Raw genomic sequence first — 13225 nt, 5'->3', positions numbered from 1 at the left:
CACTTTAAGCACGAAAGCCAGTGGGTGACTTTGGCAGTCTCCATCTCTCAGCCCAAAGCGCCTCACAGAGTTGATGTTGTGGGGAAAATAAGAGGAGGAAGGAGTATTAGATATGTTTTCCACCATGGGTTGTTTATAATAAAGGCAGGATTGGGGGAAGAAAAAGGTTGCTCGGCAACATTTTCAGAAGTGTTTTGCCCTTGCCTTCTCCTTCCTATGACAGAGGGAGATGGAGAGAGAGAGAGAGAGGGAGGGGGAGAGAGAGAGGGGGGAGAGGGAGAGAGAGGGAGAGAGAGAAAGGGAGGGGAGAGAGAGAGGGAGGGAGAAGAAGAGAGAGGGAGGGGGAGAGGGAGGGAGAGGAAGAGAGGGAGGGAGGGGGAGAGAGGGAGGAAGAGAGAGGGAGGGAAGAGGAAGAGGGAGTGGGAGAGAGGGAGGAAGAGAGAGAGAGAGGCAGGGAGGGAGGGAGGGTGAGGAAGAGGGAGGGAGAGAGGGAGGGGGAGAGAGAGGAAGAGAGAGAGAGGCAGGGAGGGAGGGAAGAGGAAGAGGGAGGGGGGAGAGAGAGGGAGGAAGAGGAAGAGGGAGAGGGAGAGAGGGAGGGGGAAAGAGGGAGGAAGAGAAAGAGAGAGAGGCGGGGAGGGAGGGAGGGAGAGGAAGAGAGGGAGGGAGAGAGAGGGAGGGAAGAGGAAGAGGGAGGGGGGAGAGAGGGAGGAAGAGGGAGGGGGAAAGAGCGAGGAAGAGAAAGAGAGAGAGGCAGGGAGGGAGGGAGAGGAAGAGGGGAGGGAGAGAGAGGGAGGAAGAGAGAGGGAGGGAAGAGGAAGAGGGAGGGGGAGAGAGGGAGGAAGAGAGAGAGGGAGAGAGAGAGGGGGAGAGGGAGAGAGGAAGGGAAGGAGGGAGGGGGAGGAAGAGGAAGAGAGGGAGGAAGAGGAAGAGAGAGGGAAAGAGGAAGAGAGGGAGGAAGAGGAAGAGAGAGGGAGGGAGAGAGAGAGAGAGGGAGAAGAGAGCTGGTCCAAAGTCACCCAGATGGTTTCATGTTTACGGCAGGACTAGAAGTCACCATCTCCTGGCTTCTAATCCAGCACCTGGCCCATTACACCACTTCGGTTCCTGTGCTGAGAGGAGGGGACTGCCCTGTGGCCTTAGGATCTAGTCCTCCTAAGCTTAATTCTTCAGCGTCTCAGAAATGAGCTGCAGAGGGCAGCGAGGACCTCTTTCATCCATCTTCTCATTGATTTACAGAGCAACAGTCATAGCACACCTGAACATAAATGCAGAACTAGATCCTTGGGAGAATACAGGTAGTCCTTGACTTACGCCCATTTGTTTACTGACCGTTCAAAGTTACAACGGCACAGAAAAAAGTGACTTATGACCGATTTTCACACGATTGTTGCAGCAACGATCATGTGATCAAAATTGGGGCACTTGGCAACTGGCATGTGTTTATGACAGTTGCACTGTCCCGGGGTCATGTGATCATCATCTGTGACCTGACCAGACGGCTTCCGACAATCAAAGTCAATGGCCAAGTCAATTCGCTTAACAACCACATGATTCACTGAACAACTGCAGTGATTGGCTTAACAACTATGGCAAAAAAGGATGTAAAATTCATGGGCGAAACTCATTTAACAACTGCTTTGCTTAGCAATGGAAATTTTGGGCTCATTTGAGGTCATAAGTTGAGGACTGCCTGTGTGGCAATTTGTCCTCCATTGTGGACTTTCTGATATGGGAACAACACAATCCTTGCGATGCAGGGAAGCCCGTTTGTCTCTTTGAGCCCTTACGTATCCTTTCCCAATGTTGGTGGAAAGTGGACAGATGAGATCTATTCCCTTCACAAGCAACAGTTGCTGCTTGCAAAGAACTGGCAGTTGTCCATCAGATGCTGCAGCACAAGGGTCCCCAACTCTTGCACGAGTGGAACTGTACATGCGTGTACACTGGCCCGCCACTCGCGTGGCCCAGTTTCCTCTCTCCCCCAGCACGGCCACCAAGCTACCTGCTCCCGATGCTCCAGAAGCGGAGCAGTGAGAGCAGAGGGTCAGTGGGACAAATGTGCCCTGCTCAGCTTCACTGGCTCACCAAGGCTGCCTGCACAGGATCCCTGATCCGTTTTTGGAGCGTCGGGCGGCTTGGGTGAGTCTGAAGGAGCGCGAGACCGCACCCCCAAAGACTTCTCTGCGCCAAAAGCCTTTGTGAACGGGCGAAAGGCTTTGGGCAAACGGTCTCTCGCTGCTTCCCGTCGCTCTGCAAAAGCTTTTGGAGAAGCCTAAAGCAGCCGTGACCCCAAAGGCGTCTCATCTCTCTTGTGTGAGTGGATCAGCACATGTGTCGATCTTCCACTCCCACAGCCCGGTTCCCCTCTCCCCCACCCCAGCCACGATGCTAACCAACAAAAGTTGGGCGCCAGTGCCGTGGGACTTCAGGCCAAAAGAGGATCTAGATCTCAAAAGTGGGTGTTTTCACCGTGATTTTTCTTGTTAGCCAATTCAAAATGTTCCTCGATGTTTCTGAAGGATGCTATTTTTTTTCCAGGTCTTAATGTTGACCCTACAAAATGATCCCCCCTCCTTGGAGACAGGAGTGCAAGACAAGGAGATGCTTAAAAAATACGGGAAGTCATTCAGGAAAATGATTTCGTTGTGCCTGCAGAAAGACCCAGAAAAAAGGTATAAGGCAGGGCCATCTCAACTTGTCCCTTCTCCCTCCCTCTCCCTCTTTAAAATTTATTTATATGAGTTACACCTCCCTTTTCTGCCCATAGACGCATGCAAATGCACACAAGTTGCCACATGTGAACAAACCTGGACAAGTTTAAAATCTGATAGGAACAGCTAACATGCCCAGCAAGAAAGTAGACTTTGAGTCCAACATGCGTTTTTTTATCTATGTAGTCATCGACTTACAACAGTTCATTTAGTGACCATTTGAAGTTACAACTGCACTGAAAAAAGTGACTTGTGACTGTTTTTCACACTTATGACCGTTGCAGCTTCCTTGGGGGTCATGTGATTTACATTTGGATGCTTGGCTACTGGTTCACGTGTATGACGGTTGCAGTTTCCCAGTGACACGCGATCCGTTTTTGCAACCTTCTGACAAGCAGTCAACGAGGAAGCCAGATTCACTTAACAACCATGTTACTGACTTAACAACTGCAGTGGTTTACTTAACAACTGTGACAAGAAAAGTCATAAAGTGGGGCAAAACTCACTTAACAAATTTCTCATTGGCAACATAATTTTGGGCTCAGTTGTGATCGTAAGTTGAGGACTACCTATAATTTGTGAGCAGCCTTCTCTTGTATAGCTGGCAAAAGGATCTTGAAAAGCGAAGACTTCTTTAAAAGAGTTCCTGCTGGTGAGCAGAATATCTAAAGAAATGTATCCCAAGATAGGCAGTCAGTGTCTGTGGTCTGCAAATTCCCACGTTGGACCTCATATTCTGGCTGCAAACCTAGGGAAGGAGCCGTTTGCCCTTGGATTCTCCTTCTAGACAGACCCAATAGAAAGATAAGAAAATGAAGGTAGAGCTGGATGTTTGAATACTTTATACAGATTTGATCACCACAGTTTAAAAAAGAAGTTGAGACTCTAGAAAGAGTGGAGAGAAGAGCAACAAAGATGATCAGGGCACTGGAGGCTAAAACCTATGAAGAAGAGTTGCAGGAATTGGGTATGTGTAGTTTAGGACGCTGAGCTTGTCGATCAGATGGTCGGCAGTTTGGTGGGTTGAATCCCGAGTGCCGCGTAACAGAGTGAGCGCCTGTTACTCGTCCCAGCTTCTGCCAACCTAGCAGTTCGAAAGCACGTAAAAATGCAAGTAGAAAAATAGGGACCACTCCGGTGGGAAGGTAACAGCGTTCCGTGCGCCTTTGGCGTCTAGTCATGCCGGCCACATGACCACGGAGACGTCCTCGGACAAGCGCTGGCTCTTCGTTTTTGAAACGGAGATGAACACTGGCCCCTAGAGTCGGAAACGACTAGCACGCATGTGCGGGGGAACCTTTACCTTTTTTAGTTTAATGAAAAGAGGGACGGGGGTAGCATGAGAACAGTCTTCTAATATTTAAGGGGCTGCCACAAAGAAGAGGGAGCCAGCCGATTCTCCAAAGCACCTGAAGGCAGGACAAGAAACAACCTAGAATTAAGGAGCAATTTCCTGACAGCACAGTTAATCAGTGGAATGTACTTGCCTGCAGAAGTGGGTGCTTCATCACTAGAGGTTTTTACAAGAGATTGGACAACGCTTGGTCTTAAATGGGATGGGGTTTCCTGCTTGAGTTGGACTAGAAGACCTCCAAAGTCCCTTCCGTTATTCATTAGGCTGTGCTGTGTACAGTTGAAATGATAATGTCATCTTATAATGCACACCATGTTTAAAAGCTATTGCAGAATTTCTGTGCCTTTGCGCAGTGTGCAACCAGTTCAATACTGTTTTTATTGCATACATTTCTGTGGTCCCAGCAATCGTGGCTAAGAGGTTGAATTTGTATATTTGACATTTGAACAGCTTCAAGTGGCCAAGATTGGGAAATAGATTAGGCTGTAATAGCAGATATATTGACATCAATAGAAGAGAATATTTGTAGCTCGGGGTTATTTATTTATTTATTTATTTTATTGCATTTATATACCGCCCTTTCCTGAAGGACTCAGGGCGGTTTACAGGGTGATTAAAACAAAAAATACAAAAGTTAAAAACAATTAAAAAAATTATATCAATCCCTGAACAAATAAAAACCCCAGTTAAAATTAAAATTTAAATTCTCAGCCTGGGCCAGAGAGCTCGAAGAGCCAGGTCTTCAGGTCCCGGCGGAATGAACGGAGGTCGGGGGCAGTCCTAAGCTCCGCAGGCAGCTGGTTCCAAAGGGCAGGCGCACCCACTGAGAAGGCCCTCCCCCTGGGTGTTATCCACCGGCAATCTTTTACCGGCGGCACACTGAGAAGACCCTGTGGGAGTGCACTGGACGAAGGGAGCTTGATGCCGGCAGCAGGTGTTCCCTCAGATATCCCGGACCCTCGCCATTTAGGGCTTTATAGGTCATCACCAGCACCTTGAATCTCACCTGGAGGGCAACCGGGAGCCAATGCAGCTCGCGGAGTAGAGGTGTTACATGGGAGTATCGGGGAAACCCCCATCACAACTCGCGCGGCCGCATTCTGCACCAGCTGAAGCCTCTGAGTGGTCCTCAAGGGCAGCCCCATGTAGAGAGCGTTGCAGTAGTCTAAACGGGAGGTCACGAGCGCATGAGTGACTGTGCGTAGGGCATCTCGGTCCAGATAGGGTCGCAACTGGCGCACCAGGCGAACCTGGGCAAAAGCCCCCCTGGTCACGGCTCCTATATGATCTTCAAAGTTGAGCCGGGAGTCGAGGACGCCCAAGTTGCGAGCCCTATCAATGGGGGGTGACACCTCACCCCCCATCGTTAAAGGTGGAATGGTCTGGTTAACCCGAGGTGCCGATATGCACAGCCACTCAGTTTTGGCAGGATTGAGAAGAAGCCTGTTTCTCCCCATCCAGACATGGACCGCCTCCAGGCAACGGGACATCACGGCGAGGGCATCGCTGGGTTGGTTCGGGGTGGAAAGAAAAAGTTGGGTATCATCAGCGTACTGATGATACCCCACCCCGAAACCACGAATGATCTCACCCAGCGGCTTCATATAGATGTTGAACAGGAGGGGCGAGAGAACCGACCCCTGAGGAACTCCACAAACGAGAGGCCTCGGGGTAGATCTCTGCCCTCCCGTCAACACCGACTGCGAGCGGCCCAGGAGATAGTAGGAGAACCACCGTAAAACGGTGCCTCCCACTCCCAACCCCCTGAGACGCCGCAGTAGGATACCATGGTTGATGGTATCAAAAGCCGCTGAGAGATCTAATAGGACCAGGACAGAGGAACAACCCCTGTCCGAGCCCGCCAGAGATCATTCACCAGCGCGACCAATGCCGTCTACGTGCTGTATCCGGGCCTGAAACCCGATTGGTACGGGTCCAGATAATCAGTTTCCTCCAGGAACAGAGGAAGCTGATGCGCCACCACACTCTCAACAACCTTCGCCAAAAAGCGAAGGTTGGAGACTGGACGATAGTTATTTAAAACAGCTGGGTCCAGGGCAGGCTTTTTGAGGAGGGGTCTCACCACCGCCTCCTTCAAGGCGGCAGGGAAGACACCCTCCTTCAAAGAAGCAGTTATTACTGCCTGGAACCAGCCTCGTGTCTCCTCCCGGGCCGCATAAACCAGCCAGGAGGGGCACGGATCCACCAAACAGGTGGTGGTGCTCAGCCTCCCCATGATCCTGTCCACATCATCAGGGGAAACAGGATTGAACTCAGTCCAGATAACATGCTCAAGACCGTCCGATTCCTCCACATCAGACTCTGCCCAGTCAGAGTCCAGACCGGCCCGGATCTGAGCGATTTTGTCCGTCAGATGATGACTAAACTCCTCGGCTCGTTCCTGTAAGGGATCCTCCCTCACCTCCTGGTTAAGGAGGGAGCGAGTCACCCTAAACAGAGCGGCCGGGCGATTATCTGCGGACGCGATGAGGGCAGCGAAGTAATTAGACTTCGCCGTCCTCATCGCCGCAAGATAAGACCTTATAAAGGTTCTTAGCTGCAATCGGTCAGATTCGGATCGGCTGGACCTCCAACCGCTCTCTAGACCCTGTCTCCGACGCTTCATCTCCCGGAGCTCCGCAGAGAACCATGGAGCCCAATGGGATCTGCGCCGGGTCAGAGGTCGCAAGGGTACAACACAGTCAAGTGCCCCGGTGGCCGCCCTTTCCCAGGCATCCACCAAGGCATCGACTGGGCTGTGGGTGAGGGCGATGTGTATAGACCCAAGCGCCATCTGGAACTGTTCTGGGTCCATTAGGTGCCTGGGGCGGAACCACCTGGTCGGTTCCGCAGCCCAGCGGCGGGGGGTGGCATAACGGAAGACCAGCCACAGGAGATGGTGATCTGACCATGACAGGGGAACAATGGTTGGTGAACCCCCTCCCAGATCATCCAACCACTGTCCAGACAGGAACACCAGGTCGAGAGTGTAACCCCCCACATGAGTCGGGCCCTGAATCACTTGGATCAGGCCCATGGCCGTCATGGAAGCCAGGAACTCCCGAGCTAACTCAGACGACCCTCCCAGTGAAGGCAAGTTGAAGTCCCCCAGAACTATAAGCCTGGGGAACTCCACCGCCAACCCTGAGAGGGTGTCGAGCAGCTCAGGCAGGGCTGTTGCCACACAGCTGGGCACCAGGTATGTGAGCAACAAGCCCAACTGAGCCCGAGGGCCACATCTCAGGAGGAGGGACTCACTCCCGGCCATCTGGACAATGGTGGTCTCCCGCGGGCATAAAGTCTCCCGGACAACCACCGCCACCCCACCACCCCTACCCTGAGCCCGTGGCTGGTGTAGCACACGGAAACCTGGAGGGCATAACTCGGTCAGAGGAACCCCTCCCTCCAAGCCCAACCAAGTCTCCGTAATGCACGCCAGATCCGCACATTCCTCCTCAATCAAGTCCTGAATGAGGGGAGCCTTGTTAACAACGGATCTGGCGTTGGTGGAGCAGTGGGCTAATGCCTCCTTAAGTAACACAAGCTGCCTGCAATTAGTGCAGGTTCGCGTCCCACCAGGCTCAAGGTTGACTCAGCCTTCCATCCTTCCGAGGTAGGTAAAATGAGGACCCAGATTGTCGGGGGCAATTAAGCTGACTTTGTAATAATACCGCTTGGGGTGTGTGTGTGTGTGAAAGCCCTAATAAGCAGGCATATACATAGAATGAAGGCTACTGCTAAGATTGTAAGCCGCCCTGAGTCTTCGGAGAAGGGCGGGATATAAATGGAATTAAAATAAAAATAAATAAATAAAATAAAAAAATAAAATAAAATAAGCCAGCCTAAGCTCAGGGGCCTGATCACCCTCATCCCCGGGCAAAAGGGTGCTAACCGGAGGGTCGGAGCGCGCCACCGCACGCAGACAGCTAACCTTAAACTAAGGTTGAATTGCAGACTAGCGCTGATAATGTTTCCTGGTTGGGTAATGAAATGTCTGCAGGAAAATATCCAAGCACAAAGATCAAAACATTGAAACTTGGTAGTGTGCCCCTGTTCCCCTCTCTCATCCCAAAAAGATTCAGGAGGCAAATGTTTTGAGGGTTTTTTCCCCTCTCTCCTTCCTGTTTTTCTGGAGTAAGAAAATTACTATAGCTAAACTCCAAATAATCATTTCTGCTACACAGCACATTTAAGCAGAATCATCTAGATACAGGTAGTCCTCACTTTACAGCAGTTCATTTAGTGACCGTTCAAAGTTACAGTGGCACTGAAAAGTGTGACTTGTGACTGTTTTTCACACTTACGACCATTGCAGCATCCCCATGGTCATGTGATCAAAATTCAAACATTTGACAACTGACTCATATTTATGATGGCTGCACTATGCCAGGGTGATGTGATCATTTTTTGATACCTTCTGACGAGCAAAGTCAATAGAGAAGCCAGATGCACTTAACAATCGTGTCATTCACTTTACAAGTGTGGCAAAAAAAGGTCATAAAACGGAGCAAAACTCATTTGACAAATTTCTCTCTTAGCAACAGAAATTAGGGACTTATTATTTATATTTAAATTTATATACCGCCCTATTCCCGTAGGACTCAGGGCAGTTTACAGGGAAAATTAAAAGTTAAAATACATCATATACAATTAAAAACGATTAAAACTAAGATTAAATTAATCCCTGAACTTAACTAAAACCCCGTTAATTAAAAATTAAAACCCCTCAGTCTGGGCCAGACAACTCAAAAAACCAAGTTTTCAAGTCCGTACGAAATGAGCGAAGGTCGGGGGCGGTCCTAAGCTCCGTGGGAAGCTGGTTCCAAAGGGCCGGCGCACCCACAGAGAACGCCCTTCCCCTGGGGATAACCCGCCGGCATTCCTTAACCGGTGGTACCCTAAGAAGTCCCTCCCTGTGGGAAGTCCTGCGCACAGGACGATGGGAAGTTGATGCCGGCAGCAGGTGTTCCCTTAGATAATTGTGGTTATAAATCGAGGGCTACCGATACAGAAGTTCAAAAAAGGGAAAGCAGATGCCACAAGCAAAGAACTCCAGAGGATTATAAGAGTGGGAAAGCATTGAGTAAGACAAATACATTATGATTGCCATTTGGAACTTACTGCCACAGGATATTATTTCACATCCACTGAATAACTGCCTTACTGATATTTTACCATATGTTAGTTTTCAATGTTTGTTTGTCTCTGGTTCAGACTTTCTGAGATATGAGGTTGAGAAGTAAAGATACTTTGTGAAAACAGTCTGGGCCATGTGGTCTAGCAGAATAAAACAAGCTAAAGTATTGTCCTAATAACAAAATCCATCATATTTTAAATACTTTTAAATATTTACATCTGCTTCAAGTAAAATTCTGTGCAAATACATAAAATATATTATGCAGAAAACGCTTATCTCACTATTGTGAGTGATTACACAGGCTTGCTAATTAATTGCCTCACTGTGCCAAAAAACAACAACAACCCACCATTTTTATTCAGAATTAATATCTCGCTTGTTTCTTTTCCCCTAGTCTGTGAATTGAAATGTACAAACTGTGGAAAGCAACATCTGTCCTGATTTGAGTTCTTATTGTGGGTGACTCTCCTATATGAAATATAAAAGGTTCTTTTAAAATTCCTGCAATATACTATAGGTTTAAGAAACTTCTTTTTTCTGTCCATAGACCTACCGCAGCTGAACTCCTAAGACACAAATTTTTCCAGAAAGCAAAGGTAGGATTCCTGACTGATGTAGTCATCTACCAACTTGGATGTTGGAGAAATTTATTTATAGACAAGGAATAATCTTAATATTTTTTTTACATTCTTGTAAGCTGCCCGTAGTCACTTGATAGTGAGATGGGTGACATACAAATTTTAATAATTTATCAGAGGTTTGCCCCAACTTCCATCCACTCAATGACATATTTGCTTCTCATTTAAGATTTAAGATCTATTCTGATTTTGCTACCCACAAAAATGATAATCCATGTGAAACTGTTCGTGTTCCTTGATTCCGTTGAGTTCACCCTGGTTATTTTTGAGCCAGATTAACAGTTTGTTTAATCACTCTAAATATAACTGCTTTATCATTCCGTTTTGGGCAACTTTAGTTTTTACTGTGGTCTCTAGTGGAAAAATAAAATAAAATTGCATGTCCAGTGACAGAGCATGTTACTACTCGCCTGGAGATTATGTTATTTTTTAATACATTGCCTTCTTAGCTCTTTGTGTCAAAGGCATTTTTATTCAGTGTCATATAACTAAACCATTTTTTTCTCTCTCTCCATTGCAAGAAGCTGTAGGGGAATATGCAGTTTGAGTGCAGTAGAGTTGGGTGGCTGGTCAGTTCACTAAATAACAATAAACAGTAGCTTTTGAAGAGCATAACTGTGAAAACTGATGGTTTTGTTCCTTTTTCTTTTGCAGAATAAAGAATTTTTACAAGAAAAAATGTTGCAGAGAGCCCCAACTATCACTGAAAGAGCCAGGAAGGTACAAAGTAAAGGGGAAATCCGCATAAAAATGGTTCTATAAAATGTCTTGCAGCTTCTCATAGCGTATAGCTTGCCTGCAGCCTGAGAAACAGGGAACATAATTCTGGCTGAGTTCACACAAAGAAATTTAGTTCCTCCTGCTTTAAAAGCAGTTGGTCAGCATCCTTGGTAGGAATATAGTTATTGTTGTGATTCAGGGTCAGCCTGTGGGTTCGGCAGTTGGGTCGGACGACTCAGAGGAGGAGGAGGAGGGGGGTGTTGGAAGAGCTTGCTGAGGGGGTTGGAGAGCTTGCTTATGAGAGCCCTCAGCCAGGCCGCTCCCACCTGGTCACGACGCAGACCCAGCTGTGTGAGCCTGACAGCGTGGATGAAGATGACCCACAGCTGGCCCTGTTCAAGGACGCCCGACACAGGAGGCAGTCAATCAGGAGTAAACAGAGGAAGGCAATGGGGCACCTCGGAAGGAGGCAGAGAGAGGCCACGTCCTGAACTGTATAAAAGGGGAATGCGTGGGAGGGCTGGTTTGCTGAAGGCAACTGTTTGGATAGCTCCTGTTTCATGGTTCGTGTCTTGTTCTGTTTGCTTTTGTATCCATAAATTTGGCAGGCTTAGTTCCAGCCTCTTGCCTTCTTTTAAAAGGGGTTGTCCCTGCCTTTTCTGCAGGGCCGGTAGCAGGCTGGTACAGAACAGTTATATCCGAGCTGAAATGGCAGGTTTGAGTCTCTGATAACAAGCGAGACAGTTGAGTTAAAGAAAGAAAACATTGGCTTCTGTTGTTAACTTGTTAGGTGAACAGCAAATATTCAGTATTCTTCCAAAGGTGTTTCCCCCCCCAAAAGGCAACTGGACTTTCTTGGTATTTTCTTTGAAAACATTTTGCTTCTCTTCCATTTACATATTTTGCCCCCATTTACTGTATGGGAACAATAGCGAAACAGTTTCATAAATTAATCAGTGTCCCTTTGCTTGTTTTATTGTGTGGCTTAATTTGCTGGCAGATTGGATGCAAATTTGTCCTTCTGTGGATATATAGGTACATCGTTTATTGCAAAGACTAAAATATTCAAGCTGTATATAAATTAGTTTTAAATATAGGCTGTGGCTGTATTGATGGCTTTTTCAGTGCCATTCTGTTTCCTCTTTTTTCCTGCTTGGTTGGATAGAAGGCATAACAAAAAAATATGGCAATGCTTTTATAGCCATATTGATTTCTGAATGGATTGCTCTGTCAGATGCTGCGTTTCTATTTTTGTTTCTACACAAAATAGCAAAATTTGTAGGAAGTGCACCTTATTTTGGCTTTATCAAAGCTTTAAAGGAGATGCAATGAGACTGTACAGGCAGTCCTTGACTTACAACCATTTGAAATTACAGTGAGGCCAAGGTCCTTGTCCTTGCAATTGCTATAATGTAGTCACATGATCAAAATTTGGGCATTTGGCAACCAGCAAATACAGGTAGGCCTCAACTTGCGAACACAATTGGGCCCAAAATTTATGTTGCTAAATGATACATTTGTTAAGTGAATTTTGCCCCATTTTGCGACATTTCTTGCCACAGTTGTTAAGTGAATCACTGCAGTTGTGAAGTTAGCAACATGGTTGTTAAGTGAATCTGGCTTCCCCGCTGACTTTGTTTGTCAGAAGGTTGCAAAAGGGGATCGCATGACATCGGGACACTGCGATCATCATAAATATGAACCAATTGCCAATCATCTGAATTTTGACCACATGATCATGGGGATGCTGCAGTGACCGTTAAGTGTGAAAAGTGGGCATAAGTCAATGCCATTGTGATTTTTCAGTGCTGTTGTAACTTTGAACGGTCACTAAAGGAACTGTTGTAAGTCGAGGACTCCCTGTATTTACAATGATCTCATGGTCCTGTGATCATCATCTGCGACCTTTTCAGGGAGCTTCCAATAAACAAAATCAATGGAGGAAGCTGGAGTCACTCAACGTGATTTACCCAACAACCACCCACCATGGCCAAAAAGGTCATAAAATCAGGTGTGACTCAATGAACAACCACAGTGCTCGTTAACAGTTGTTCACAGTTGTGGCCGTGACTCGAGAGCTGCCTGCACAACCCTGAGCAGAACTGCATTGTTACACATTTGAGTTTTGCAGGTCAGAAGAGTCCCTGGTTCCAGCGGACGACTTCATAAGACCGAAGACGGCGGCTGGGAATGGAGCGATGATGAACTAGACGAAGAAAGCGAAGAGGGCAAAGCGGCAATTTCACAGCACAGGGTGGGAGTCAATTTCACTTTTTAAAATATTCAGAGTACAGTTCCCCATTGAATTCATGTCTTGGTGCTCTCTGAGTGTGGCTGTCTTCTTGCAGACCTTTCATTATGCAACTAGATGGCGGCGCCTGGAATGGTTGCGGCTGCATTGGCTCTTAAAGGCGAATAGTTTTGGGAGGGATAGTAAGGGCTATAGGCCACATGATCAGGAAGATTTTAATGTGTTTGAGCAACATGGTAGAACTAAGGTAACATACGACCGACAATCTTTGCTGGCCTGACGAGTTTCTAGTTGTTTTGGAACTGTTGGTGAGACTGTTAAAAGTCGTTGGCGCTGTTTGAATTTGTTCTGCCAGCAGCAAGATCTGACTGCTGGCCCAGTGATGGATTGTATTGCAAATCAGGGCTGTTTCCA

General features: G+C 47.5%; 2 protein-coding genes across 4 annotated transcripts in view; both read left to right on the top strand.

The window, feature by feature from the left end:
* LOC308678436 (uncharacterized protein) overlaps positions 1-13225 on the top strand; it is a 558730-nt gene that overhangs the window by 178423 nt on the left and 367082 nt on the right. The window lies entirely within an intron of this gene.
* OXSR1 (oxidative stress responsive kinase 1) overlaps positions 1-13225 on the top strand; it is a 99102-nt gene that overhangs the window by 65426 nt on the left and 20451 nt on the right. For all 3 annotated transcript variants that reach the window (XR_014028660.1, XM_081345622.1, XM_081345621.1), the window contains exons 8-11: positions 2539-2672; positions 9750-9798; positions 10495-10560; positions 12692-12814. Coding sequence is in view for 2 of the 3 variants with exons in the window: in XM_081345622.1 (XP_081201748.1) it covers positions 2539-2672; positions 9750-9798; positions 10495-10560; positions 12692-12814 (372 nt within the window). In the remaining variant the exon portion in view is untranslated. The remainder of the gene's footprint in view (positions 1-2538; positions 2673-9749; positions 9799-10494; positions 10561-12691; positions 12815-13225) is intronic.

The sequence above is a fragment of the Vipera berus genome (genome assembly GCF_964194415.1).
Source record: "Vipera berus genome assembly, chromosome: Z".
Classification (NCBI taxonomy): Eukaryota; Metazoa; Chordata; class Lepidosauria; order Squamata; family Viperidae; genus Vipera; species Vipera berus.
This window is presented reverse-complemented; position numbering and strand designations above follow the sequence as displayed.